The 26,723-nt window shown below is 37.8% G+C and overlaps 2 protein-coding genes across 2 annotated transcripts; both read left to right on the top strand.

The window, feature by feature from the left end:
* The first annotated feature begins 441 nt into the window (after positions 1–441).
* Positions 442–2,018, top strand: cfd (complement factor D (adipsin)). The gene is made up of 5 exons (XM_084092190.1): positions 442–629; positions 790–934; positions 1,098–1,239; positions 1,399–1,659; positions 1,765–2,018. The coding sequence occupies exons 1-5, from the start codon at positions 578–580 to the stop codon at positions 1,912–1,914; spliced, it is 750 nt and encodes a 249-aa protein (XP_083948316.1). The 5' UTR covers positions 442–577; the 3' UTR covers positions 1,915–2,018.
* A 5,413-nt stretch (positions 2,019–7,431) lies between these two features.
* On the top strand, positions 7,432–26,656 carry dnaaf9 (dynein axonemal assembly factor 9). The gene is made up of 37 exons (XM_084093783.1): positions 7,432–7,585; positions 9,551–9,630; positions 9,767–9,892; positions 10,029–10,153; positions 11,130–11,226; positions 11,313–11,419; positions 11,595–11,672; positions 11,773–11,874; positions 12,177–12,232; positions 12,332–12,467; positions 12,583–12,664; positions 12,754–12,790; positions 12,867–12,951; positions 13,743–13,819; positions 14,266–14,310; positions 14,447–14,492; positions 14,593–14,701; positions 15,386–15,456; positions 15,550–15,600; positions 15,702–15,792; positions 15,884–15,987; positions 16,324–16,470; positions 16,584–16,669; positions 16,805–16,906; positions 17,073–17,193; positions 17,306–17,394; positions 17,708–17,845; positions 17,994–18,119; positions 18,274–18,311; positions 19,274–19,409; positions 19,489–19,575; positions 19,667–19,773; positions 20,704–20,778; positions 21,670–21,845; positions 22,136–22,201; positions 22,298–22,391; positions 23,301–26,656. The coding sequence occupies exons 1-37, from the start codon at positions 7,536–7,538 to the stop codon at positions 23,405–23,407; spliced, it is 3,450 nt and encodes a 1,149-aa protein (XP_083949909.1). The 5' UTR covers positions 7,432–7,535; the 3' UTR covers positions 23,408–26,656.
* Positions 26,657–26,723: the final 67 nt, after the last annotated feature.

The following is a 26,723-nucleotide window of genomic DNA, read 5'->3' as shown; positions in this document are numbered from 1 at the left end:
TTAATAAAAACATTATCAAAATAAAATATAGTACATTAAAATCATTGAAATAAAAATAAAAATCTGTCATTTTTGACCGACACCTGAAGAGCACCAGAGGGTATAATATAGATTATTTATTTTAAAATGACATGGTCACAGTACACTCTTGAAAAGAAAGGTTCCTTGAAGAACCTTTAACATCCATGGAATGGATGCACAAAATGTTTTTTATACACAATTCCAGATGCACAAAAGTTTTTTTATAGTGGAAAAAAGTTTTTCGGATTATTGATTTATTGCACTCTGTACAAACATTTATGTCCTCTTCACTTAGAAAATAACAAAAGACATGATTACAGGAAAGGAAAAATTTGCGGGAAAGGAAAAGTGAAACAGACACAAAGTAGATTTAGATTTATGGCCTGAAGATATATTCCTGTTTTCTCTTGTCTGATGGGCGATTAAGAAAAGAATGCAAAGAGAACAACACTCCCACACACCCTCTCTGCCTCTCTCCCGTTTGGGCAGTATATAAAGCTCAGCCCACACTCAGTGGTCTTCAGTCTTAGAAGTATACAGACAACAATCGTTCACTATGAATAGACTTTTATTTGTCTCTGCGCTGCTCTTTGCAGCTTCTCAAACTGGTGAGTAATATTCAATTTCACTATTCTTTGTCTATTTATGCTGCAGGATATGCATTTTTGTTGTGCATTTCTACATTTAAGCATGGGGAATAAATTTATTTAGTTTGATTAATGAGGTTTTCCTCATGTTATACGGTTTAAATGATTGTGTTATTTGCAGGTGAATGCATTACAGGAGGAAAAGAGGCTGATGCGCACTCTCGTCCGTACATGGCTTCACTTCAGTGGAATGGAAAACATGAGTGCGGTGGCTTTCTGATCTCCAGTCAGTGGATCATGAGTGCAGCACACTGCTTTCAGAACGGGTATGTAACATAAAGACACCAGTGAGCTGTGCGACAGCGATGCAAAAAATGAAATAATTTCAGTCCCAAATCACTGTGATTTGTTCAGAGGGTTTGTTTTGATTTTGTTTTGAAGTTGCAGAAATACGAAGTTGCAAAATGATAAATGTCCTGTTTGTTGCAGGAGGGCATCCGGTGTTAAAGCTGTGTTGGGTGCTCACTCCCTATCTGATGCTAAGGACACTAAACAAACCTATGACACTACAGTCTACAACCATCCTGATTTCAGTATAAGCAACTATGACAATGATATTGCCCTGCTCAAGGTACATACTGTGATCCAATCATGTAGCTGAAAAACAGTCTGTGTATGCGTGTGGTGAACATGATTTCACTAAGTACAACATGTTCCTGTGACAGTATGTGTAGAGATCAGTTTTCTACAGCAGACTGTCAATTACATAGAATGATTTTGTTTTTGACAGCTGGAAAAGCCTATCACTGAGAGCTATGCAGTGAAATCAGTGAAATTCCAACGTGAAGAAGAAGCCGATCCCAAGCAGTCTGATGTTGTGGAAACAGCTGGATGGGGCTCTTTGAACAACCTGGGAGGACGACCAGACAAATTGCAGGAACTCAGTATCACGGTCAAGGACCGAAGTGAATGTGGCCGCGGTGACTACTATGGATTGAAGTTCACCAGAAACATGCTCTGTGCTGCAGAAAGACGAAAGGACACCTGTGATGTAAGTTTTACTGCAGTGGTTCATAAAGTACTGCATGACTGCTATAGGTGGAAACAAACTCGAATATATGACCTCTCTCACTTCCGCTGACTTTCTCTCTAATAGGGTGACTCCGGAGGTCCTCTCTTATACAAGGATGTTGTTGTGGGGATAACCTCTAATGGAGGGAAGAAATGTGGCTCCAGCAAAAAGCCTGGACTCTACACGATCATCTCCCACTACACCAAGTGGATTGACAGTACAATCGCTGAGTAAAAAAAGCTGTGGAATCCTTTGCATATATGTAACCTATTATTTCATACCTGTATGTCCTGTATATCTCATGTATTGCTACATTAATAAAAACTTTTCTACACCTACCTGAATCTATAGTCACGATTATGTTTGTTGTTGTTTAAATAAAAGGTTTACATCCTTAAAATGTCATCAACACCACTATTAAACAATTCAGTGTGAAGTAAGAAAGTGCTGAAATAAGCCAGCATGAATTCCATGTTGGTCCATGCTGGTTAGAGCTGGTATAGTGCTGGTCTAGATGGTCCCAGCATGCAAAACATACCTTGTGTTGGTGATAAGCAATGCTGGATTTTTCAGCAGGGACACAATAGTGAAGAAATGCATGGAAATAGACAACTTCAATTCAACATCAATTTCATTCTGCTATATGAAATATGCCAAAGAAAATGCTTTCTATTGAAAGAATATTATATTATATTATATTATATTACTGTATATTATATTAAATTATCCTCTGATCAGCCACAGCATTAAAACCATCTGCCTATACTATCGTGTAGGTCTCCTTAGTGCTGCCAAAACAGCTGTGATGCATCAAGGCATGGACTCCACAAGACCTCTGAATGCCCTGTGGTCCTTTAAAGAAATAGTTCACTTAAAAATGAAAATTCTGACTTGACTTAGTAGGAAAAATAAATACTATGGAAGTCAATGGGGTCCATCAACTGTTTGGTTACCGACATTCTTAGAAATATCTTATTTTTTTGTTCAGCAGAAGAAAGAAATTAATACAGGTTTGAAACAACTTGAGGGTGAGTAAATATGACATAATTTTCATTTTTAATTGAACTATTCCTTTAAGTCTGCAAGTTGTGAGGTGGGGCCTTCATTTGGGGAATTTGTTGGTCTAGCACATCCCAGACATGATGATCAATTGAATTGAAATCTGGGGACTTAGAAGGCCAAGGCAAAACACTGAACTCTGTCATGTTCCTCAAACCATTCCTGAACAATTTTTGCAGTGTGGCAAGGTGTATTATCCCACTGAATGAGGCCACTATCATCAGGGAGCACCATTGCCATGAAGGGGTTTACGTGGTCTGCAACAATCTTTTGGTAGGTGGTACATGTCAAAGTAATATCCACATAAATGCCAGGATTTTGAGCAGGTTTTGAGCAGAATATTGCCCAGAGCATAACACCGCCTCCGCCATCCTGCCTCCTTCCCATAGTGCATCCTGCATCTGTTCCCCAGATAAACAACATACATGTACCTCGGCCATCTCCCTGATCTAAAAGAAAATGATTCATCATCATCAGACCAGGCAACCCGATGATCCAGTTCTGATGCTGTGGACAGGGGTCATGGGCACTCTGATCATTTTGCGGCTATGCAGCTCCACACGCAACAACTGCAATGTGTGTTCTGACACCTTTCTATCATGAGCAGCATTCCATTTTTTTGTATTTTGAGCTAGAGCTCTTTTGTGATTGGACCAGATGTGCTAGTCCTTTACTCCCCATGTGCATAAATGATCCTTTGGCACCAATGACCCTAATGCCAGTTCACCGGTTCACCTTCCTAGCACCTTTTTTGGCCCTTGTCAAAGTCACTCGGATAGTTTTTCTTGCCCATTTTTCCTGTTTCCAAAATGAAATTCAAGAACTGACTGTCTACTTGCTGTTTAATATATCCCATCCCTTGACAGGTGCTTTTTTAACAATAAAAGCAATGTTATTCGCTTCACATATCAGTGGTTTTAATGTTGTCGTTCGTCAGTGTATTATATTATACATTAAAAATATATCTCTTCATAGCCCTTTTACTTTGACAATCACAAACCAAAACTGTTTTTAAAAGCATTTTTAAGAAATAATTTTAGGAGGAAGTAGAGTAGTAAGTAGAGTTTTATTTTATTTATTAATTAATTTGCAATTAAATGCTTTACTAGCTGATAAGAGTGGTGGTCTTCTGTACGACTGATAAAAAAAGAATTTCCACATATTCTGACAGTTCAACGGCATGATGTTAAACTTTTGTGGATTTGTTTGTAGTATGTTGCAATGATAAACTGCTCATTGTGTTATGTAAGACTTTTTGAATGCATCATTAAATCTGAGTTATGAAACACAATTGTTAATATTATTTACAAACGACATGCCACCCAACGGCTGGAGCTAACGGAATCTTTCCCCAATCAGTACGTTAAACAGACCACTCAACACACATCTGTGTTGCAATATCTGTTATCTCTAACTGAAACAGTCCATGTCTGGTCTTTTGAGGAGGTTATTTTTCAGTTTTTGGTGTTGCAAAACCTCCACACTGTATGAGGTGCAGGCATTTAGAAGCCAGATAACACCTCCTTGACCTGGTTATAATTAACAAAGTTCAGGAAATTTCCATTGTTTTGTGTGCAATATCCGTTCTGACACACGCAAACCATTTCCAGCAGGTCGTTAAGGCCGTTGGCCACTTACCAATTTATATTCTTTATTTTCAATAGATTTCTATTGTGGTGACAATGGATGAAAAGGATAACATTCTCTGTAATCTCTTGTCCACATGCCCACCCAACATGTTCCAGTGTATCTGGACATGTTATCAGAATGGACCAGGGCCAAAACCCAAAGACTGCCCTGAGATGGACACCACCAGCAGAGGAAAACAAGGGTGACCTAAAACAACATGGAGAAGCTTAGCTCAGTGATGGCAGAATTGAACGAGATGGGTCTGACATGGGCAAGGCACAGCACGCTGCATCGAGTTAAGTGGAAGGAAATTGTTGTTGCCTCATATCCCACTAAAAACGAAGAGGAGTAAGTAATAGTCAAGGAAGAGTTTTGGAAGACTTCTTGAAAAATTCTTGATAACCACTTTAGCTTACTTTGGCAGGATGACAAGGAACATTACTGCCTTAGCTGCTCATTAGGACATTTGCCTCTCTTCCCTCCTTTCCTTTCCAAACACTTTGAAACGAAAAAGCCTGCAGGGTTAATATTTCAGAAGAACTGAATGTATTTTCTCATGTATTTCTTTTGGGTTCAGTTATAGCCTACTCTTTTTTTTTTTTCTTTTTTTTTTTGCAGCCTGATACATTTACCTCATTTTGTAACATGTCCCATGCTGTGAGAGTAGAGTGTGTCCAGTCCTCTGGAAATAGGCCAACAACAAGAATCTTGTTTATCTGAATTAAACACAGAAATTAAACACCAGTACTTACTCAATGATGGTACACATGTCTTTCTTCTCACGTTCAGAAGTGTTTTGCTAAAATTGTTTTGTTTAGAAAGTAGGCTACAGTTGTAAGTCCTGTATTTGACTCCGTATACGGTTACGTTCACACACAGTGCGGTTATTTATGGGTGTGACAACCACAATCTATAACCGAATTCACACCTGTAAATTTTCAGGACTCAACGGCATTCTCGGAAAAACAGCGCTGTGTGAACGGAACCGTTACCGGACAATTATAGTCACGTGAGAAAGCCGCTCTGCTGAGGGGTTTTGTGTGTGCCATCGTTCTAAATCCAGTCACTGTTCTTCACTGGAAAGGCTCCCGTCAGTTTTGTGTTTTCTTTGCACGACTCAAATGCCATGCAATGCATGAGATACCAGTGCAACAGTTAAAGGCATTCATCTAGTGTGTTTACAAGCTTCTGTCGGTTAATGAAGATTTGAATTGTAAAGCTCTCTAATTGAATTCTTACTAGTAAAAATGCAATTACGACGAGTAACGCTGGGAACATTTTAAGCTAGACCGATTAACTTGTCGTGTCAAAAAAGTGACAAGACTTTTCAGTTTTATGGACATTGCCATCTTTGATATTACTTTGGTCACTGTTGCTATGGTTTAGTTATCAGTCCCAAAAATGTACAGTGTAAACAGGTAATTTGTCCGCTACCTTCTCAGTAGCTTTTAAGAAGTAGGGTTTGTGTAGGGTAAGTCACACCCTTACCAGTTGGTTCATCTTGTTTTTTTTGTTTTATTGTATGTTATGTGTTTGTATGTCGATTGTGCTGCACTTTGGTCTGAATGTGCAGTTGTTAATGTGCTTTATAAATAAATTAAATAAAAAATAAATATCTAAATATATCAAAACAGTAGACATACTACATATTAGCAAAACAGAAGACATTTGCCATCCAAATGTATGTTTTTAAAATTGTACTATGCATGTCATGCTTTTCCCAAAGAATAGGATTTGTGAGTCATGAAGGAAGCAATGCTTGCTCATTTCAGCAAGTTAGACTATAGTTTATCATGTAGCCTACAGCTGCTTCCATGGTTGGCAAGTTAACTGTGTTAGCTAGTTGTGATGCTTAGCCAATAACAGGAAAATCAGATAGATAGCAGTAACAGAAAGGAAGTCAATTCCTCAGGGTCAAGTACTGGAGTGCTTTCCAGGGTCTGTGTTCATGTTTTCTGGAGCAGTAGTCAAGTTCAAACAAGTCAAGAAAAACATTGTGGGAGAGTTCGTAAAGGTGTTTTCTTTCCAGTGAATTACAGTAAAAGCAAAGGTTCACTAGAGTCTGTTCAGCATCCATCTACAGTATAGGGTATTTTCTTTACCGTGGTCCTGACACAGTCTCAAGAGATTTATATAATCTAAAGTGCCTGTGCTTGCCATGGTACTCTGATAAACTGGAAAATGAATGAGTGTGTCTTTGTTTTCTTATTTTTGGCAGGAGTTTTGTGTGTGTTTAAGGGAAATTCAACAAACTGCCTGCCTGGTCTTTATCTCAAGTCTTATCATGCACAAAGCCATCTACCGAAGTTCCTGTTTTTTATATTTTTGCAGCTCTCAGACCTACACAAATGAGTAGGCTTGATAATTTTGTGATAATGTTGCGAAATGTGTTCTTCATTTTCCAGCCCCAGAATTCATCTATGTTGTGGATAAAAAATAAAGGCTTAAGACATTTCTAAAACTTTCTCACAGGACATATTGAAAAAACAAAACAAAAACATGGCAAGAATCCCCATGATAACAGTAGTAGGCTATAGCCTGTTTCAACAGCTATGTCACACAACACAAACGTAGCATTACAATTCGAAGACAATAAAACAAAACAAACATTAAACATAACTAATATAAAAAACAAAATACAAAAAAAAACTTCTATTTGAATTAGGCCTATTGAATCATGTTCCTTTAGTAATATAATTTCTGATATTATTATACACATATGTAAATCCGTTTTAATAACTTAAAAGATTATTGTTGTTTAATGATTTTTTTATTCACATAAAAAAAGAATAACGTTGCTCGAGGATTGCATGAGACACTGATAATATTTCTTCCTTTGACCTCAGCGGAGGAGGCGGCAACAGTGTCTTTCTATTGTTTTAATTTTGCAATAATTGTGTTAAAAAACAATTCTTATGACAAACTGATAAATAATTATCACAAAGAATGTTGATATTTCAATCACGGGACGGCATATTGTCTGTACTGTAACACTGTACAAAGCTGAAAATGACGAATCCCCCCCTCCTTGAAGAAATGGTATGCGCGGTTCCTATGCGCTCAAGTCTGTTGTTCTCTCCTACAGTGACTGAGTCGTATTCTTACTATGGAGACTAACAGCAATAGAAATAGTGACAAATATCAATTCTAAATACCAAACAACGAACATGGCTGCTATAAGGAAAAACAAATCTCCTGTAATGACCGCTTCCGTAAGGTAATTATTGTTTTCCGTCGTTTATTTTAGTGCCGGTTATATTATAGGCACAATGTTTTTATTTTAAAAATGACGGTTGCTGAGGATTGCAGGCCAACCGTCCGCGCGCGCCACAATCATTTAAATATATCGTGTCAAAAGAAAGCTTCAGTATAGCAAGATGCTAAAATGACCAGTTATTCAATAAAAATGTAATTAGCTAGTAGATAGGCCTAGTTGTCGTTGAGCTAAGTGTCGAGCGCCCCCGCCCACCCCTCAGCGTGAAGTCATTATTCTCGCTTGATTTGTGATCCTCTGAGAGACACTTCTTCCGTTTCCAAGATGGTGACAGCACAGGAAAACTGTAAACATCCGTTCGCCTGGGTTTTGGTTAAATATGACCCCAAAGATATGGATTTTGCTATGTCTTGATATCAAACGTCAAATCGATTCTTTCTTCATTCGGTCATTAAGTTAACGTTACATGATACATTCAGTAGAACCATTGATATTTGAATTCATTGTCGAAATATAACTTATCTAAGTTAACGTTACGTTAATTTCCCTCAAAATTACGTGTCCCTAAATCCATTTTAGCTGCACATTTGGTTTTGAATAGACATATCTAAAAACAAATATGCTGAATAGTGTACAGTTGTGATGGTGTATATGGTGGATTTGGGTTTGGATTCTCAGCACCATACTTGATCATGTTAAAGGGAGTAATTCACCCAAATATTAAAATTCTATATTCATATTGTTGATCCAACATCCTATGCTGTTAGTTTGTAGTTCAGACATATTTCCATAAACAATTTGAATAATCTCTCTGCAAACAAGAAAAGTTTATAGTGACCACTCAATGACTCCTTTCACAAACCAATTGCAAATGTTTTTTGAAAGTGTAATCTATTAAATATAATCTACAAATAATTAAATACCATTAAATATTTTATTAATGAATAGTGCTTGTTTTGTGGGTTCTTAGGCAGACCGTGGCAAACTAGGCCAGTTGGAAACAATTAACTATAATTATCCTTTTTGTATTATACACATATTAAAAATTGATTGAATTAATTAAACTTTTAGACACTCGTTTATGAGTTCACCAGATAAATGTCATCCAGCTGCGTTTTTTTTTTTTTTTTATGTTTTCTGAATTCACATGGGTTTGATACACATGTGAACCACTGATTCGAAATAAATATGTTTCAGAAGCACCTATCACTTATGTAACCAGTGGTGTTTGACGTTATAAATTTTTAAAGTAAGGAATAATTGATGACGGGCCATTGAATTATTAGAAAAATAAACTGTGTGCTCTTCCATAATAAATAATACATGCATATGCCATATACATAATAAAACGTAATTTTATGGCAAAAAAACATGGAAATAATGTCGTTTTTACCCTATTTACTATAATTATTATTTGCTTGGTCATTTGTCGTTGTGGGTTTTGGTTCTTTTGCTGTTGTGTAAGGACCTTTGAAATAACTGAAATCATTTGGCTAAGTGATATGGAACTGTAATGCGGTCAAGGCCTGCCTGGAATTACTTTAGCTGTGCTTTTCTCTGAAAATAATTGCACACCTTAGAACGTCCATCAACCAATCAGATTCAAGATTTCAACAGCCTTGTAGTATAAGAATCTTTAATGAAAGCAATGGCTCTTGTATAAAGAGATTATCAGTTAATAATGACATAAAATTCTGTCTGTTCCTCACAAATAAATCACATGGCTTCTAGTGGATGAGTGAGTCATATAAATTACTTTTATGTCCTTATGTGGAAAAGAGCTGTATAAAGGTTTGGACGGACATGAGGGTGAATAAATAATGATTTTTCAGATTTTCTGACTAATAATGAGTCCTATAAGGAGTCCGTCCTTCCTATTTTGAGTAATGCAGTATTATATTGTTTTGTATAGGGTTTCGTTATTTCCTGAACCATGTTCGGTGACTGTAATGCAATGCTCTTTTGCAGCTGCTCCCGCTTACGGCAGGTCCAGGTTCTGCTAAGGGATGATGTTAAAACAGCTCCAGATGGCATCCTTTGCTCCCTGGGTGAGTTAATTAATAAATATCACCTGTGCTCTTTCACTCATGTAGCCTAATCTTTACTCCAAAGAGACAGGTGGAGATGGCTTGCTCCAGTGAGCCACCTGTAAGTAATATGCTGTGTTTGTGTTTGATTTTTCAGGTATTGACAGCCGCTACAATGAAGGCTGCAGCGAGCTGGCCAGCTACCTTTTCTGTGGCTTGTATAAACACAACCATTTTGACATGGATCAGATCCCAGAGGACTTCCCAGAGGAAGTGTTGGATGGTACACAACCTCTCATCCATTAATATTCACTAATAAGCTATTTAATTGCAGTCAGTCATTCTTGGTACTAGGAATGAGCACATTTTTGTTGTACATCTTTTTGATTTTGTGCTGTTGTATGATTGCTTTTTCCTAGATGTGATCATCCTTATTAAGACAGAGTGTGTCCATCTGTACTGCAACCCAGTGAATTATGGGTACTTGCTTCCCTATGTATCTCACTGGAGGAATCTGCACCTCCATTGTCTGACTGAGACAGAGGTAATGATCTACTCTACTGCACTGCTTTTCATAATCTCCACATCTTTACTAGGGATGCACCTATATTACAATTTGAGCTGGAAGAATAAGAGGGTATGCATTGACGTCACTTTGCCGCCAGAACACGTCCCCCTCATCCAGACTGAGTGGAAAAAGAGCCTGCTGCGTGACTGGATTTAATAGGGGAAACTGTGAAAACCCGAGTAAAACAAACGATTATTAGTTTAAACTATCGTCATATCGTCCAGCCTTAAAACTTGTATAGTTTTTTATCAGTGTTTATTTAAAAACGTCCAATTATGCAGAATATAAGATGGTAAATATTGACGAGTTGTCAATACAATGTATAACAATACAATATATAGGGTATGATTTTATCCCTAAATTCAACATATTCTCTTTTCTGTAGCTTTCGGCAGTCTGTAAAAAATATACCTCAGATTTCTTGTTGAATCTAGTTGTACAGTCAGTCACAAAGCTTTTCCCGTTTTAGGTGTGTTTTGTGTATTTTTCGCAGCATTCACGCTGAAAACAAATGCTGCCGCTCAGTCTTTTTAAGTGGGCCTAACCGCAGTTACTCTAGCCGACGGTGACGTCACGCGCATACTCTCCATAGGCTGAACTTTTTTTTTTTTTCATGTTGTGGCAGATATTCAAAATTCTATACTATTTTGTCTAAATATAAAAACACACATGTACACATTTAAATGATAAAATAAATATATATATATATATATATAGTGAGATTTGCTAGAGATTACATTTAACCGTTATTAGTGTTCTTAAATATTAATTTTAAGTGAGAAAGACATTTAAATGTAAATAAAGAGGGGAAATAGCATTTAAACAATCAAATATCTGATCATATATTTCCAATGTTGACTGTCTGTCACACACTCCTATTCATCCACTGGTTCATTTATCTCAGATCACCTATTAGTTGTTTTTTTCACCTATTTTGCTGTTTATCTCTTAGTATGAGGATGAAGAGGTTGCAGAGGAATTTAAGATCTCAAGTTTTGTGTCCATGGTTCAAGACTGCCATTGTATTGGAATCCCCTACAGTTCACATGGTAAGCATGTGATACACCGATGTAGGTATTGAAAAAGTATTGTACTTTTGCCCATCATATTTATGGTTGATACATATACTCCATAGACCAAGTTCAGAAGTTTGACATGTTTATGTTGGAGAAATGGCCCATCATTCAGGCATTTGCCTTGGAAGGAATCGGGGCTGGAGGGTTTTTCACCATGAAATATAAGGTTTCGTATTTCTACTCTGTTACTTATACATGACTTTATGGGTAGTATATACATTGTATAATATATAATGGTTGTATATTATATAATATGATTGATACTAGAGTAAAGGCATATAAACTAAGACAGCTTTTGTTATTATGTCCTTCAACAAAATTGTTTGTCTTGCATCTTGTAGCTCACAGATGTAAGTCAGAGACTCTGGCAAATCTACAGCAGATTGGACCCAGTGTCTCTAGACTGCCTTCTCAATGAGGTAAAACACTTGCATAGATGGAAGCATGATTGTTTACCTTTCACATGCCAGCGCATCCATTTTTTTCTTATACAAGAGTGGGTGTGATATTCTCTCACAGGACCTTCAGCTGTTCGAAAGACAGTGGAGCTGTGTGTTCTCCAGTATGGAAATTGAGAGTGCACTGTCCATGCAGGAGCTGTCAGAGGCCCAAGTTGCAGAGGTACTGTTTGTAATATTATCACTACCATAATTTTGCAACAATTTAAAGTCAAAATTAAATATTAGAGTTGGTTTATTTACTTTCAGGTGAAGTCACATAGGTTGCATGAGCTGGAAAAAGAATGGTTAACCAAATGTCAAATAGCTATTTAGGCATTGTAGTTTCCACAAATGTCTACAAACTCAAATTTAGGGCTCCCGTCTGGTTTTTAGCCATTTCATGTGGCTGTAACAGTCACTGAAAATAATGTGTTGGTTATGATTCATTGTCTGATGCCTAATCTCATTTTCTGTGTCTTTCAGCCTTTCAGAACATATTATTCACATGGTCTTATTTCCAGCAATATCACAGACAAGAGGTATTTCCATATGATACAGTACCTCTTATTTCCAAGACGTTCTGGAGGAATTATTTCTTTGTAAGGCATATGATGCATTTTACATTGTTTGTACTGCAGTAAAAGCAGGCAGCCATTCGTTTTGTTTGGGAGTCACTCTACTAAGGAAGATCTGGAGAACTACTGTTTCACCTTTCCCTCTGAAGGCCACCATATCCGCAACACAAGCCCTGCTGGGGGTGTTGCAAAACACATGGTGAGACAGCGCCACACAGCGGCATGATGACTCGGCCCTCAACTTACATGAATTCCTTTCCTTCCTTTATGTATTTTTATTCATACAACAATTTGATATCTTATCTCTCTCATAGCTGCTGCAATGTGTGGCTCCTAAAGGGCCACTAGCCTGCGCTCGAACCTATTTCTTTGGAAGCACACATGTCCCATACTTGGGTAAGTGTACCTCTGGAGGATGTCTTTAATGAAATCATTTTCAATTTCCCTGCACTGTGTGATGTTTGCTGGTTTTGTTAATCCAACAGGAAATGACAAAACCCAGCAGAAGAGCACAGATCTCCAGTAAGTTCTCCAATCGTGCTTTGTACCGTGTTTTGATCAATGGATTGCTACTAAATTTAGACCTGTTGTGTTACAGGCTGCTTTCACATATCTACTCAGCTGCGGTTCAGTCTGTACTGGCAGGAATCAAATGTTTCTCTATCAACTCCAGTGATAGAAAGGTAAAATTACACTCTCAGAACTGTGACGAACATTAATGTAGGATTTACATTAAAAGTAAATTTTATTTAACAATAAAATAAAAAGGTAGCTTAAGATGGAAGAGCAATCTTTGAATGTGGGTAAATTTTTCAGGAATATAGCCTTCCGATAACTATAACCATAAAGTTTTAAAAACTCCAAAGGTGCGGTCGCATTAGTGAAATTTTGCGGCAAAAAAGGTACATTGTTCATTGTTCATTGTCAAGTGTAGCAATGCATGAAGCACAGCTCACACAGAAGTCATTTTCAAACCAAGCAGCTTTCTGTCAGTCAAAAAGTGAGTGTGTGACGAACTTTAACGAACCCTGCAAAGTCTGCGTGGGGAAATCTTTCACCCTCAAGAAATTCCACATCGCATGGATTCCTATTAGGATGACTGGATTTTACCCATGAAAATTCGCTGAACAACTGTAAATGTGATCGCACCTTACGAGAACAGTGGAGTCCATGCCACAACTATAACACTAATGACACGGAGGAATGATATTGTTGAATTATTGCTGGAACTACTTTCAGAGAGAATTCATATAATAATGATAAAAAACATTAACAGCCAATCAAATTCGTTCCTACTTTATAGCACATGCTGCAGTTTTCTGGTTGTGTGGATGCTAAAATAGCTATCGTTATAGTTTTCATTCTTGGTGTGAATGGGCCTTTATTACAGTCAATTTATGATGCCATCATTATGGGTATAGAAATATTGCTCAGGTTATTATTATAGTAAATGATGTACACATATTTTTTCAAGGCAAAGGATGTAGCAGAACAAACGTTTCAGCTGGCCTTGGACAATTTTGGGTTGATTCAGTACAAGGGAGCTCTCAGGTATGCAACTCACACAGAAATCACACTCTGTGGCTATAAAAAGGCCCAGAAGAAATCTGAGGAGACTTTATTTATTTATTTTTTGCTGCATTTTCTGAGCTGGTTTAGCAATGAATACTATGATTGGATTTAAACATTATCAAATTTGTTAAACAGCTGAGAGCACTATTTTCTTATCAGAAGGTGAAGTATGATCAAATTATCCAAAATTTTCTTAAAAACACTAGGGGAACACAAGAGAATGTGTAGAACTGCCAGACGTTCCAGTTGGCGTTCAAATCTGGCGTTCAATTGGCATTCAAATTTGCTTAACTTTCTCTGGGGTTCTGAGCATTCAGATCACTTGTGGGCCTTCGCTATAAGACACTGGTTACTAAAAGTGATGTAATGTGAGAATTTTCTGCTTGCATTGTGAATTGAGAATATACTTTGTCTACTTAATTTAGGTCCAAAGCTGTGTTTAGCATACAGGCTGTCAATAATGAGGGAACGTGAGTTTCTATACACACACAGCTATTCCCTTCACATGTTACACTGTATTATACACTTTACATTTTCTGTTCTTTCAATTGGTTTATTTCGTTTTTCATAACTGATATAAAAGATAAACAATCTTCGTTTACACAGAATCATTCCCCTCAGTGATGAAGACAGTCGCTTTCTGGTAAAAACTGTGAGTAAAAACTTTTCAAGCCCAGCTGCAGCTTTTCATTGTACAGCTGACTAAATATTTTCATTGTACAGCTGACAAAAAATGTCTGACTTCTTCACAGGCATCCATGATGGTGTATGATATCCCAGATCCCCAGTGTGGAGGAAACCTAGGATCAATAGTTTTCTCTGAATCCTTTCTAGAGTCCAGTGTTTACATTCAGCAGAGAGGTAAGAATCCATTTAGTGACTATTCAGTTAAAGACCCCCTTTGGTGAATGTTGTTTGTATGTCTATGTGGTGTTTTTAATCTACTTTAAGACAAACCATGTGCAAATTCATCAGTCAGCACTACCATTAAAAATGGTACACCAACTAACCTTTTAAAGGAACACTCCGACTTTTTGGGACTTTAGCTTATTCACCGTATCCCCCAGAGTTAGATAAGTCCATACATACCCTTTTCATCTCAGTGTATGCCGTAACTCTGTCTGATGCACCCACCGCTAGCCTAGCTTAGCACAAAGACTGGAGGTAAATGGCTCCAGCTAGCATACTGCTCCCAATAAGTGACAAAATAACGCCAACATTTTCCTATTTACATGCTGTGATTTGTAGAGTCACAGCGTGTACAAATAACAAGGTCACACGAGACACCGCCATCTTCTAACCGTATACATACTGGGAAATTATTCTCAGAAGGCGAAGCACTGCTACTTCTGTGGAGTGATTTACTCCAACTAGCGGTGAGTGCTTCAGACAGAGTTACGGCATGCACGGAGATGAAAAGGGTGTGTATGGACTTATCTAACTCTGGGGGATACAGTGAATAAGCTAAAGTCCCAAAAAATCGTCATGTTCCTTTAAGTGCTGAAAAACTGGACTTGTGACTGCAAGGCATCTCTTCTTCTGCAGATGGCGCCCTTTCCTCTGATAGCTGTTTCACTGTGCTCACCTCCTCAGTTCCTCGCTATGTCTGCTGGCTGGTATAGTGCACTCATTTTCTCTCTCTACATGTGCAGAGATAATTTTTGATTAAATGCTGAGTTAATTTATTAATTAACTTCTGTGTGTTATAGGTAGATGAGGCTGATGTGCGAATGTCTGAACAGGCTCAGCATCTGCTGAAGGTGAAGTTTCACAATGCAGTGGTTTTGCAAAACATTGAAGCTCCTCCCTCATGCTGTTCTAACTCCTGTATATGCTTTAATATCTGTGTGTGTAAAAACAGGAAGTGGATGGTACGTGTTTGGGCATTCCTCTTACAGTGAGAGACTCTGCCTACATGTTCTCCAACAGCCTGCTCTCTACACCGGAGGAAGGTCAGATTTCACCTCTATTGGAAGGTCATCGATTCAAGTAGTCCTTGTGAACAGGCAATAATGCTTTTGTAATGTTTTTATTGTCTTGTAGGGAAGCTGGTGTTTTTCTCTGAGGGTATCCTGTTTGTACATCCACATTATGGCTCCATCACACTTTCTATGAGTCACATCAACACAATTAAACTCTATGATGGGGTGAGCAATGTTCTCATTCATGATATATGGGGTCAGAAGGATGCAACTTGATCAAAAGTGACATTTACAATTTCTATTTCAATTTTCAGCTTTACCATCACAGGAATAAATTACATTTTAAAATATATTAAAATAGAAAACAGCTATTTTAGATTGCAATAACATTTCATAATTCTATTGTCTTCATTGTATTTTTTTATCAAAAAAAAATAATGTAGCCTTTGTAAGAATAAGAGACTAATCAAAAACATAAATTTTCTACTTTTGAACGATATGCATATATTATCAGTGATGTTTATATTGACTAAATGTATATAATGTTTTTTTCCCTCACAGGGCTCTCTGTCTGATATTTCAGTGCTGTTCATAGAGTATCAGACCTCTCTGCTTCGACACCTTCCATTCTCTTTACACAGCACTGAGCTCTCTCTGGCCATCGCTGTACTTCCCAGAACCAAGAGCTACAAACGCTTCTATTCACAGGTGCTCACACACACATACATATGCAGGTGGAACATTTAGGTTTCTGTCATCCTGCAGAGTTGTTGTATTCTGTTTAGTGTTTGGTTGTAAATGAGTCGTGATATGATTTGCAGGTCCTGCCAGCTTGGCATAAGTCAGACTCTGGACTGAGAGTGCAGCATGTCCTCCATGATCAGCTGAGCCCTGAGCACAAGAGCATGTGAGATAACACTTCATTCTGCATTAGCTCAGCCAACAGCATAGGGCCTGATTTGTTAAGATCATATTTTGTGCTTGAGCCCAGAGGTATCATGATGTAGCATATGATGGTATCCGATGACGTGTTTCCTCTCAGGTACTTCAGGCTTTTTAAGCTTCATGAAACACATTCTCCAGCGGCAAACAGCCACAGAGCTGTTCTGAAGACTGCTTATCCACAGCTGCCAGAGCAGGACAGGTAACACACACACACACACACACACACAAACATGTACACAAATAGACCTTGTACTATCCAGGAATGATGTGGCAGAATGTCAATTTTTATTTTTTATTTTCTTTTATTTTTTTTCTTATTGATTTACGTTAAGTTTGTTGCTTTTCTTATGTACATTGGTGTTCAGGTTTCTACAGCATTTTGCCATCAGCAGTAGCATGGGAGAAGAGTCTGTCTGTAGCGACCACTTGTCTACTGTGTTTTCAGACACCGTGCCTGAAAACACCATACCTGAATCCAACAAAAAGGTGAAGTGCATTTGTATACACGGAACACAGTCATACATAATCTAACCGACAGGTCATGCTGGAGGAAACAGACCATATGAATAATAATAGATAAATGTGTTTGTGTGTGTAGGTGGTCCTCACTATCATTTCAGGCTTGCCGGGCAGTCATAAGAAGAATCTGTGTGATTTTTTGATGGAAGTGAATCAAAATAGCACCAGGTGAGAGATCAATCAAGATGCCATGAACTATCATTATAACTATACTAATACATTTATGTATTATATGGATACATATTTATGTATGGATGTGGGAGATTCCTAGTGAGCGATATTTATGACTTTAATATGTTTTGCTGTACTACCAATGGAAGATGTTTCAAACCTAATTGCAGTTTGTACTTTGTGTTCTGCTGCACTCTTTAAGTAGAAGGTTGGAAATTGTGACTTTCTGAATTCAGTGGAAAGTATTTTAGATCATGGTGCACAAATTACTATCTTTATTCTCTTAAACTGAGTACTGTTTGATTGTTAGGTGGGAGGTGTTTTGCCCTTCTCTGGAGGGCTCTGAGGATTTCAGTGCATCACACCTTCAGCGGTTCCTGAGCAGTCTTCTGGCCAAACAGAGGGACACAGATCTGAACTCATCCAGAGTTCTGCTGCTTATACCAGGGTAAGATAGACATGAGCACTGGCTCAGAACCTTTTGATGTGCGCATTGAAGATCACATTTATTTAAGTCGCTCACTATGTATTGAAAAACAATTAAATTAACTGATCATTGTTTTTATGACATGAGTTTGTGTGGTTATGTGTTGTAGGTACACTGATGTGCTGGATGTAATCCAGGCAATCACGGCTCATCCAGACCCACAGGTTCACAGCCAAGTGACAGTGGGTGCCGTCTCAGCCTGTGTCCACCCACTCACATCCTTCATCAAACACAGGCAAGAGTATTTCCACATTCATATTGTAAATGCTGTAATAAGAATTATATGTCATTATGCAATTATAATACAAGTCACTAAAGGGCCTGTTAACACACTGTAATTTCCGTTGGTTGATGTCATGCCTTAAGCTCTCTGAAACTGCTCTTCACAGGCTTCTCTTCCCCAAACTCCTGGAACAGTGCAGTCAGGGTGAGTTTCTATCAATGTGGTGAGAGTATTTGTGCATGTTATAGAACAGATGATCAGATCTGTTTCTGGTGTGGGGTCATATCATGTGGAAGAAAATTTTTCTTGGATCTTTAGAGATAAAATGTTCTTTGTACTATGAAACCTATTATAAAAAACTTGAAAGATTAAAATGAGACTGCCTGGGCACATTTACAAATAAACAATGCAACTTTCTATAGCCGTTTTTCCTTCATCAGGCCAAACGGTTCTAAGAATGGTAAGGAACGGTTCCAGTTGTATTTCCACTTGAGCCTGGTATGGCATGATTAGAAACCGTTCTCGTACCAGAACCATGCTGGTAGAATGCGTTTAGTGACTTAGCAGCTCAGGATTTGTCACTTGTCTGTTGCCTGGCTACCAGTTTATCTGTAGCTGGCTAAGCATGCTATTTGAGCTACGTAAACACAAATTAATAAAATTTTAAAATTAATAAAATGAATCTCCATAACGCAGTCCCTATTTACATCTCATATCATTTGTAAACTCTTGTGTTACCAAGCAATAACTGACACATTTGTATTACATTCCAAAGAGCTCTGTTATCAGCCCCACAGTGGAAAATGAAACCATATTCGTGCCGGCTGGCCCTGAACAGCACGGAATGGAATGGTTAAGCGAAGAGAATGGTTTGGCCCGACGGTGTGAAAACTGCGTATGTCTGCATATTCCTCTGAAGAATCCCATGATTAGAAACAAGCGTTATTTTTAACAACATCCCTGATCATTTTCGTCTGATATGAAAAATATCAATCAAGCTGTACTGTAATGTTTGAAGACAGTGAGGCATCACCAATGTGCCCTTAATTAAAGCAGCCTCATTTAACCTCAGCACTTAAGGGGAATTGCCCCTGTAATAAGTGCACTGTAAGTGGTTTTGGATAAAACGTCTGTTATATGATTCCTTATATGAGTTTCTGTTTTAGGTGTTGTCAGCAATGTTGTCTTCACGGGTTTGACTACTGAGCAGAAGCACCCGCTTTTCAAACACATGCAGCAGCTGATTCGTGCAGCCAATCCCAGAACTGCATTTATCTTAGCAGAAAAAGGGGTGGTTCGAAGGTTTGTACAATGATAATTCCTCTGACATACACTCTCACTTAAATGTAATGGTAATTTTTAATGTTTTTTTGTATTGTAGGACTGAAGATATACGTCTTATTCTGGATGTCAGCAGTTTCTCACAGTCTCATATGATCAATGCACGATACCTTCTGTATCCTGGCTGGTAATAGTCTCGTTCTCTCCTCTTCTTAGTATATGTGTGTACATACAAGTGGATGTTTAACTATACTGGACTATACTGTGTATTGTTTCAGGTGGGAGGGACGTTTTGTGTCTGGAAGTGGAACATTGTCTATTTCTCAGCATCGTATTGAGTTCAGTCGTCCATTAGAGAGAGCGTTATTTCTGCAGCGCTGCAAAGGTAAGCATCTTTTTGTGTGTGCATATATCATCATCAATAAGACTGTCACAATCATGACATTCTGGTTTGTTGATTATTTGTATGACAAATAATTAGCAATTTAATTGTCTTTTTTGTTCATTAAACTTGTACTGTAACTTAATACACATACATACCTTAATTGAATCACACCTAAATACAATATGTTTGATTTCCTTTGTAAATAAATATTGCACAGAGCACTGTTGTTATTAACTAAAAAAAGACCACTGAAATTGTTTTCATTAATTGAAATGAAACTGAAATAAAATAAAATATAAATGTTCGATTAAAAATAAAAATAAACGAAAATTGGAAATTGATTGCCTTAGCAACTAACTGAAATAGATTAAATTACTTATTTGAATTAAATTACTACTACTAAAACTTAAATAGAAATATATAAAAAAAACATAAGCAAAAACTATAGAGTAAACGTATACTACAAAAAGCAAAAGCATATACAGTAAACATTACTAAAACATGAACAACATTATTAAAACATAAACAAAAATTTAAATGAAAACTGAAATGTTAAAAATAGCAGCTAATTCAATATATTATATAATGCTACAGTATATAAATAATACTAAATTATCACTGGCACAGAGTAGAATGACATAAAGAATAATAAGTAAAATATTTATTTTATTATTTCCTAAATTATTCACACAGCATTTTAAGGTGGTCTGGATAAAATCCTCAAATTTTCATTTTGCACAAAATTTATTTATTTATGTAAAGATTAAGAATGTAAATTGTGTCAGTTGTAGTTACAAGCAGAATCTCTTGAGATGGTCTGAATTCTCGCATAATGCACATTAATACATTGAAAAGAGATGTAAAATGTGCATTTAATGGCATATTCACTTTAAAATATTTTTTTTTACTCATCTCGGTTTCTTTTCTCAGCTCTGAAGTCCTCTCTCAAACCTAGCCCTTTCACAGGAAACATCTATCACATCAGTGGGAAAGTGCTGTTCTCTGGTAGGGCAATCTGTTTTCATCATCTCCTGCTAGATCTGCATTTGTTTTATGGGAAATACAGTGTGACATAGTCAAGAATCAACTAAGATTGTTTATAAATATATATTGTTTGATTCCAGGATGTCTCTTGCTCTGGTTTTGTCTGTGTAGTTAATGTATGATTTTCCTATGAGAAGTAGTAGGCAGGGGGCCTGTGGGGTAACGCCACACGGTAGGACTCTCACCTCTGAATCCTCAAAGTGATGTGGCCTGCACACATCTATTCTCACTTTTTTTTTCTCAGTCGTTTCTTCCTGTGGTCACGTTTTTTGGAGGGTTTTTTTTGTGACTGTCCTCTGTTCCTTTGAATCTGTGGTGTAGTTGCATGGAGAGAGTGGGCAGATTGACAGAATGGAGAGAGCTGAGTGATTTAATAGTGCCTGAGTTACAGCACGCTAGATAGTGTAGTTCATTTAGGACCCATATGGTCCGAACACCATCTGTGATGCCTACTTATCCCCATTAATCATCTGTGTTTTGTTATGGAAACTTTTGAATATTAATATATAATTTTTTTTTTTTTTTTTTGGTGCCTACGTTTGATTTGTTGTGTGATATATATTTTTTTCTTTTTCAGATCCCTGTAAGTTTTTGTAACATTTTCTTAACATTCAGTGCATTGTGTTCAGTTGTTTTCAAGTTTGAGTCCTTGCTTGTTTGTAGAGTGCAGAGTTGTAGTCCACACTGCAGAGGAGTGATTGATGGGATGGATGGCTGTTGGCACGCCATGCTAGACATAGCTCCGTCTGATGACATGTTTGATAAATTAGTGTGCAGCATGTTGGACTCAGTGTGTGTGTGCGTGTGTGCGTGTGTGTATCTGACTGCATTTGGTGTCTGTTTTCACTGCAGACAATGACAGACAGATGGAGGTAAACTGTAACTCTATCAGTGGGAATGTGACCGTTGCCCCCGATCAGGGGACTCACCATGGCCCGCGGACAACAAACAACTGTTATCTAATGTTTCACGGAGTGGGGCTCACCCAGGAGGGGCTGAAAGACTGGCTCCGGCATTGTGCCAAACAGGTAAATTCTCATAGGTTGGACCAGGTGGAATCTGTAGCCTTCTATCAAATTTTCTGCCCTAGTTTTGTGTGAGGTCAAACAGTAAAATGTTTGCTGAGAGCACGTTAGTAGCAGTATCATATAACCCTAAATATTTAATAAACACAAATTTTATGAATTACGGGCACTCCAATTCGGCAGAGTTTTGTGGATGTGAATGCAGATTTATAGAGAGATATAGAGAGATGGAGATTTTATGCAACCATGCGAGGGTTAGGGCCTGAAAATATCAGTGTGTTTGTGTTTCACAGAAAGTGCTAAAGAAAATCAAGAAAAATCAGAGGACGCTCACTCCACAGGAGATCAAATACATTCATGTGAGTATACACACACTTGCACGCCTTTGTACGTCACCAAAGCGGATGCTGCTTCGGTGGTTTAAATACTTAAGTACTCATTTTATGTGTCTCTAGATGAAAAGGCACCTGGATCCTCTCCCTTCTGGTTACTTCTACAACGGTCATCACTTTGTCAGTTTCTTTGGAGAAAAGCAAAACTTCCATCCTCGTATCTTTTAATTCTGGTAACTTGTTAAACAGGTTAAAATTTCAATTTCATGGTGGTGAAATTTTCTTGGTTACTCTACCGTACAAAAGTTTAGGGTCAGTAAGATTTTATTCAGTTATCTCTTTTGAAAAGTTGAACAAAGTTAAACCAGATAGTTTTAGAGTTTTTAGCAAAAGAAATTTACAAAAATAAATTGTAAACACCTAATAGCCATACACCTATTTTACCATGCATTTTCTCGCCATGAAAATAGCCACAGAAGCTGGCATGGCATTAAAAATAAAAATAAATAAACATTCAGCAAGGATGCATTAAATTGGTCAAAATTGAAAAGGACCTTTATAATAATGTTTAAAAATATTTCAAATAAATGCTATTCTTTTGAACTTTCTATTCATCAAATAATAAGAAATCAGCATATTAAAATAATATCTGAAGAATCATGTGACTCTGAAGAATGGAGTAATGTAATAATATTTCACAATATTTTACTTATTGTACAATATTTTTTATTGTATTTTTTATCAAATAGATGCAGCCCATAAGAGAAAAATGTAAAAAATCTTACTGACCACAAACTTTTATTTTATTTTTTAATGTCTACACACTGCAATAGAAGCATGCTGTCGAGAACCACAGATAATAATTTTTATCCGATAAGAAGGCTAAAGTTTTGAAAAAATGGCGCATTTGCACAGCTAAGCTTTCATTTTAAGCGTATTACTGTAATGCATTTATACAGACTGAGGCATCAGTTCAAATTATTGTGAGCTGTAATCGACAGCATTAAAACTAATATTGAATATCGACAGTATTGAATATTACTGTGTTTGACAGAACTAATGTGTTCGTGTGATGCTGTGTGTTGTGTTGCCATCACATGTTGATTCCTTACATGTGTGTATTCAGTGATGGATCAGTTCATTGATCAATACGTGCACGACGCCAATAAAGAGATTGAGCGCTTCAACAGAGAGGTGGACCTGCAGCCACACGCTGACCTCTTCGACCCCTAATCCCCTCATCTGACAAATTCATTTTCCGGGGAGAGGGAGGGGGGTCACTTTACAATCACTAACGTCCACTATCCAATTACCCACACAAAACCGTCCATTTCACAAGTTAGAATGAGGGATTTGCTGTTGAGGGATGAGGAGGATTTAGCTCACAGTCAGGGAGAAATATCACAGCCTAATGAGAGATCCTTTACCCAGCATACCATGACAGTAAATAATACTAGCACCCTGAGAAAGCTGAGACGCTGTTGTGCAAAGCAGCAATGCGAAAGTCTGTGTAAAGGGCTCACAGATGTGTCAAAACAATCCTCTTAAGAAAATAAATTTTCTCTGTATTACCAAATGAAAGTTAAACAGAAATTAGATGTATAAGAAATAGAAATTAGCTCATATATAATGGATTTCCAGATCGTTACGCTCTTTGCAGCGTGCATGCTGTAGTGGTGAAGCACCCTGCAGTGAAGGTTGTTCTACTGTAATTCCAGTGCCTAGCAGACATATTGAGCTGAATCGTAATGAAGTTTGTCAGTGAGGCTGAAAGTGATCAAACAGAAGGCTCATTTCCAGCCGTGTGCATCTGGAAAGGCAGGTGCACTGCACCTGCCCTCAGTCAGCCTCTGTCAATCTATCGACCCCTGCTGTGAAGAGCAGAGCTGAGGATCTCTCATGTGCTGCACTTCTCTTTTCAGCCATTCTGAAGCGATTAACTGACACAGCGGTGCTTCAAGTCACCCCATTTTGGGAGGGTTAGGATATCAGGGGTTGATGGAGGATTTATTATTAGGAGTTCTAATGTGTTCTTAAACAGGTTGACTATTTGATGTTGGGTTCGTATAGCACCAGGAATCGGTTTGGTGTGTTAAACCTTTGCTTGCCGAGTGTGCGCTGGTACAAAGGCATGGCAGAAGCAGAATTAGTGTGCATATATCACCCCTGTACTGTACTAGATCTGTACCGTTCAGTATTACGGTCATATTTTAGCTCTATCCTGGGGTGTGTGTCATTCTATGCATGTTTACTTTGACTAATCACTCACAGCAGGAGAGCAGCAGTGTCTTTTACATGTGTTTACACACACATTTGACCTTTTGTCTTTAAGACAAGCCTTAAAAGTAATGCTTTTTAAACGATTACGGCGCCACTAAAAGAGCAGAGAGATGCACTTCCAAAGAAACTCGGACACTGCTGGTCTCTTCTGTGCTGCAATATACTGTACCGGTGTTAATACACTACATGGTTAGCAGCTCTTTCACCAAGCCATATTCACTTTTTGGTCAGAGTTACTGTGGAGATTTATGAGCTACATAGTGCTAATGTTGCTATGAGCTTTTTTTTAGTGTTCCTTTTGAGATTTATAATATAGTAACTTTGCCTTTTATGTCTCTTGACACTTCTGTACTTTGTCAGTATGCAAGTGCAGTTTTACTCAAGGCCGCCCTGTTGTGAACAAACTCTGAAAGGACGTTGCTGAGGTGTAGATCCGCGCTAAACCGAAAAGCAAAGAGAATCCGACTACTCGCTAATAAGTGACAGAGCCTCAGAGGTAACCTGTCACTTCACGAGTGCTGAAACGCAATCACCGATGTGCCGCGCTCACACACACACGCTCATTTAGCTCGTGTTGTTGCCATTAGTCGGGTTCTACACAGCAGCTGTCCTTAAAGGGTACAGGGCTACGAAACACTTATATAATGTGTAGTTCGAAGTAGCGGCCATTTTTAGCACATACTATCCGCATGTGTTAAGATGTCTTATCAATTTCTATTTATGCTAACAGAAATGCCTTTCACCAAACTGGAACAACAAAGAAAGAAATTGCTAGAGTTCGATCTATTTTTCATATTGGAAAAACGTGATTTATCTTCGCAAATTCTATTTTTCTAATGCTGTGAAATCAATTAAATTGGAGCCAGATGATAGTATTCCTCAGGCGAAGCAGATTCTCTCCTGTGACAGATATTTGGCTGCCGCTGCAGAGTCTTGGCAGAGAGCAGGGGCATCCCCAGGCAGAGCCAAGCACCAGTGTTGGTGAAAGGATAGAAGAATTGTTTGTCTATGTTAGTGTAAAGGGCCAGTAAGGGTCTGCTGAGTAACAGGAAGGCACTGGAGGGCCACCGTGTAAAACTCAAGTCAAAGAAAAATTCTTGTCTTAGACTTTGGCTGATGGATTTAGAAACGTTTTGTCATAGATGAACGCTAAGAATCAGACGACTCTAGTGAGGCCCTCTAGAGGCACTTCCTGGTATTGTGGGCTTGAACCCCCTCTGGCCCGCACAGCTGTGCTCATCGAGCTGAAGTTAGAGGAATAAAACAGAGTTTGGTGGAAAGATTTTTGACTTTAATGTCAAGGATAATCTTAAATTAGTGGCTTCAATGCTATTCAGATAGGAGGGATAGATTTATGTCTTTTTCGTTTTGATTTGCTTAACACAAACCGGCCTGGGTTTTCCAAAAGGTTAAAGAGAAGCACTTTTTATTAGATAAATATTCAGACTTTCAATGTTCACTGAAGGCTTGTTCCTGAGTCCTGACCAAAACTTTTATCTTGTCCCTAAATCTTAGCATTTTGTTTAATAACCAACCAGAAGCTGGTCATTCAGACAGCACATGTCTCGTGTTCTCAGGTATCTAGTAGAGTAGGTAACACCAGCATAGAAGTTTTATTTCAAACGTCTTTCACAACCGGCCTACATTTGGTGCGTTATTTTGTGGATGATGTGCTGTGCTTCGAGGGCCACAGTAGAATTAGGACAAGCTAAAGGGCTAAATAATTTCCAGTTGCTGCTGGCTGGCAGAGGACAAGCCTGAAAATTGAAATAGCTAAAAATAGGTATTATTAGCTAAACGTTATTTGCACAAAGCTAAACATGCACCCATAAGGTCTTGTGTTGGCGTTATGGGGAAACATTGGACCTTTTTGACTCGGAGGGAAAATGTGGAATTCAAATCTCTTTACAGTCTTTACCTCAGTTTCAGAATATCCAGTGCTCGGAGTTCATGATATCTTTGATATCTTCTTAAATGAACAATATTTTAGTTGGTTCTACTTGAAAAGTGCCAAAAGTTCTTAAATAATTTTTTGTTTTTTTTGTTTAAAGGGGTTAAACAAAAGTTTGTGAAAAATCTAAATTTAAGTGTTGTTTGCACAAAACTACTGTAACTCGTGTTTTCTCCTGTGACTGATGCTTTTTTTTCTAATATATATGGTGTATTTATGACAAAATAACACATTAAAATATTTATAAGCTACTTCCGTTCCGTTGGTGGGTTGTTTGTATTGTCTGTCATTCATATTGGTCTATTAAGTGAAACATGC

Source organism: Abramis brama (genome assembly GCF_963993115.1).
Source record: "Abramis brama genome assembly, chromosome: 19".
Classification (NCBI taxonomy): Eukaryota; Metazoa; Chordata; class Actinopteri; order Cypriniformes; family Leuciscidae; genus Abramis; species Abramis brama.
The sequence above is the reverse complement of the archived record's forward strand: the minus strand, read 5'-3'. Positions and strand labels throughout refer to the sequence as shown.

Bases quoted from the DNA above. Each gene is read 5' to 3' on its own strand.
- cfd (XM_084092190.1), top strand. From the start codon at position 578: ATGAATAGACTTTTATTTGTCTCTGCGCTGCTCTTTGCAGCTTCTCAA. The intron at 630-789 runs GTGAGTAATATT...TGTTATTTGCAG, and splicing joins CTTTGCAGCTTCTCAAACTG to GTGAATGCATTACAGGAGGA. The intron at 1,240-1,398 runs GTACATACTGTG...TGTTTTTGACAG, and splicing joins ATGATATTGCCCTGCTCAAG to CTGGAAAAGCCTATCACTGA.
- dnaaf9 (XM_084093783.1), top strand. From the start codon at position 7,536: ATGGCTGCTATAAGGAAAAACAAATCTCCTGTAATGACCGCTTCCGTA. The intron at 11,420-11,594 runs GTTTCGTATTTC...TGCATCTTGTAG, and splicing joins TTTTCACCATGAAATATAAG to CTCACAGATGTAAGTCAGAG. The intron at 15,601-15,701 runs GTGAAGTTTCAC...GTGTAAAAACAG, and splicing joins AGGCTCAGCATCTGCTGAAG to GAAGTGGATGGTACGTGTTT.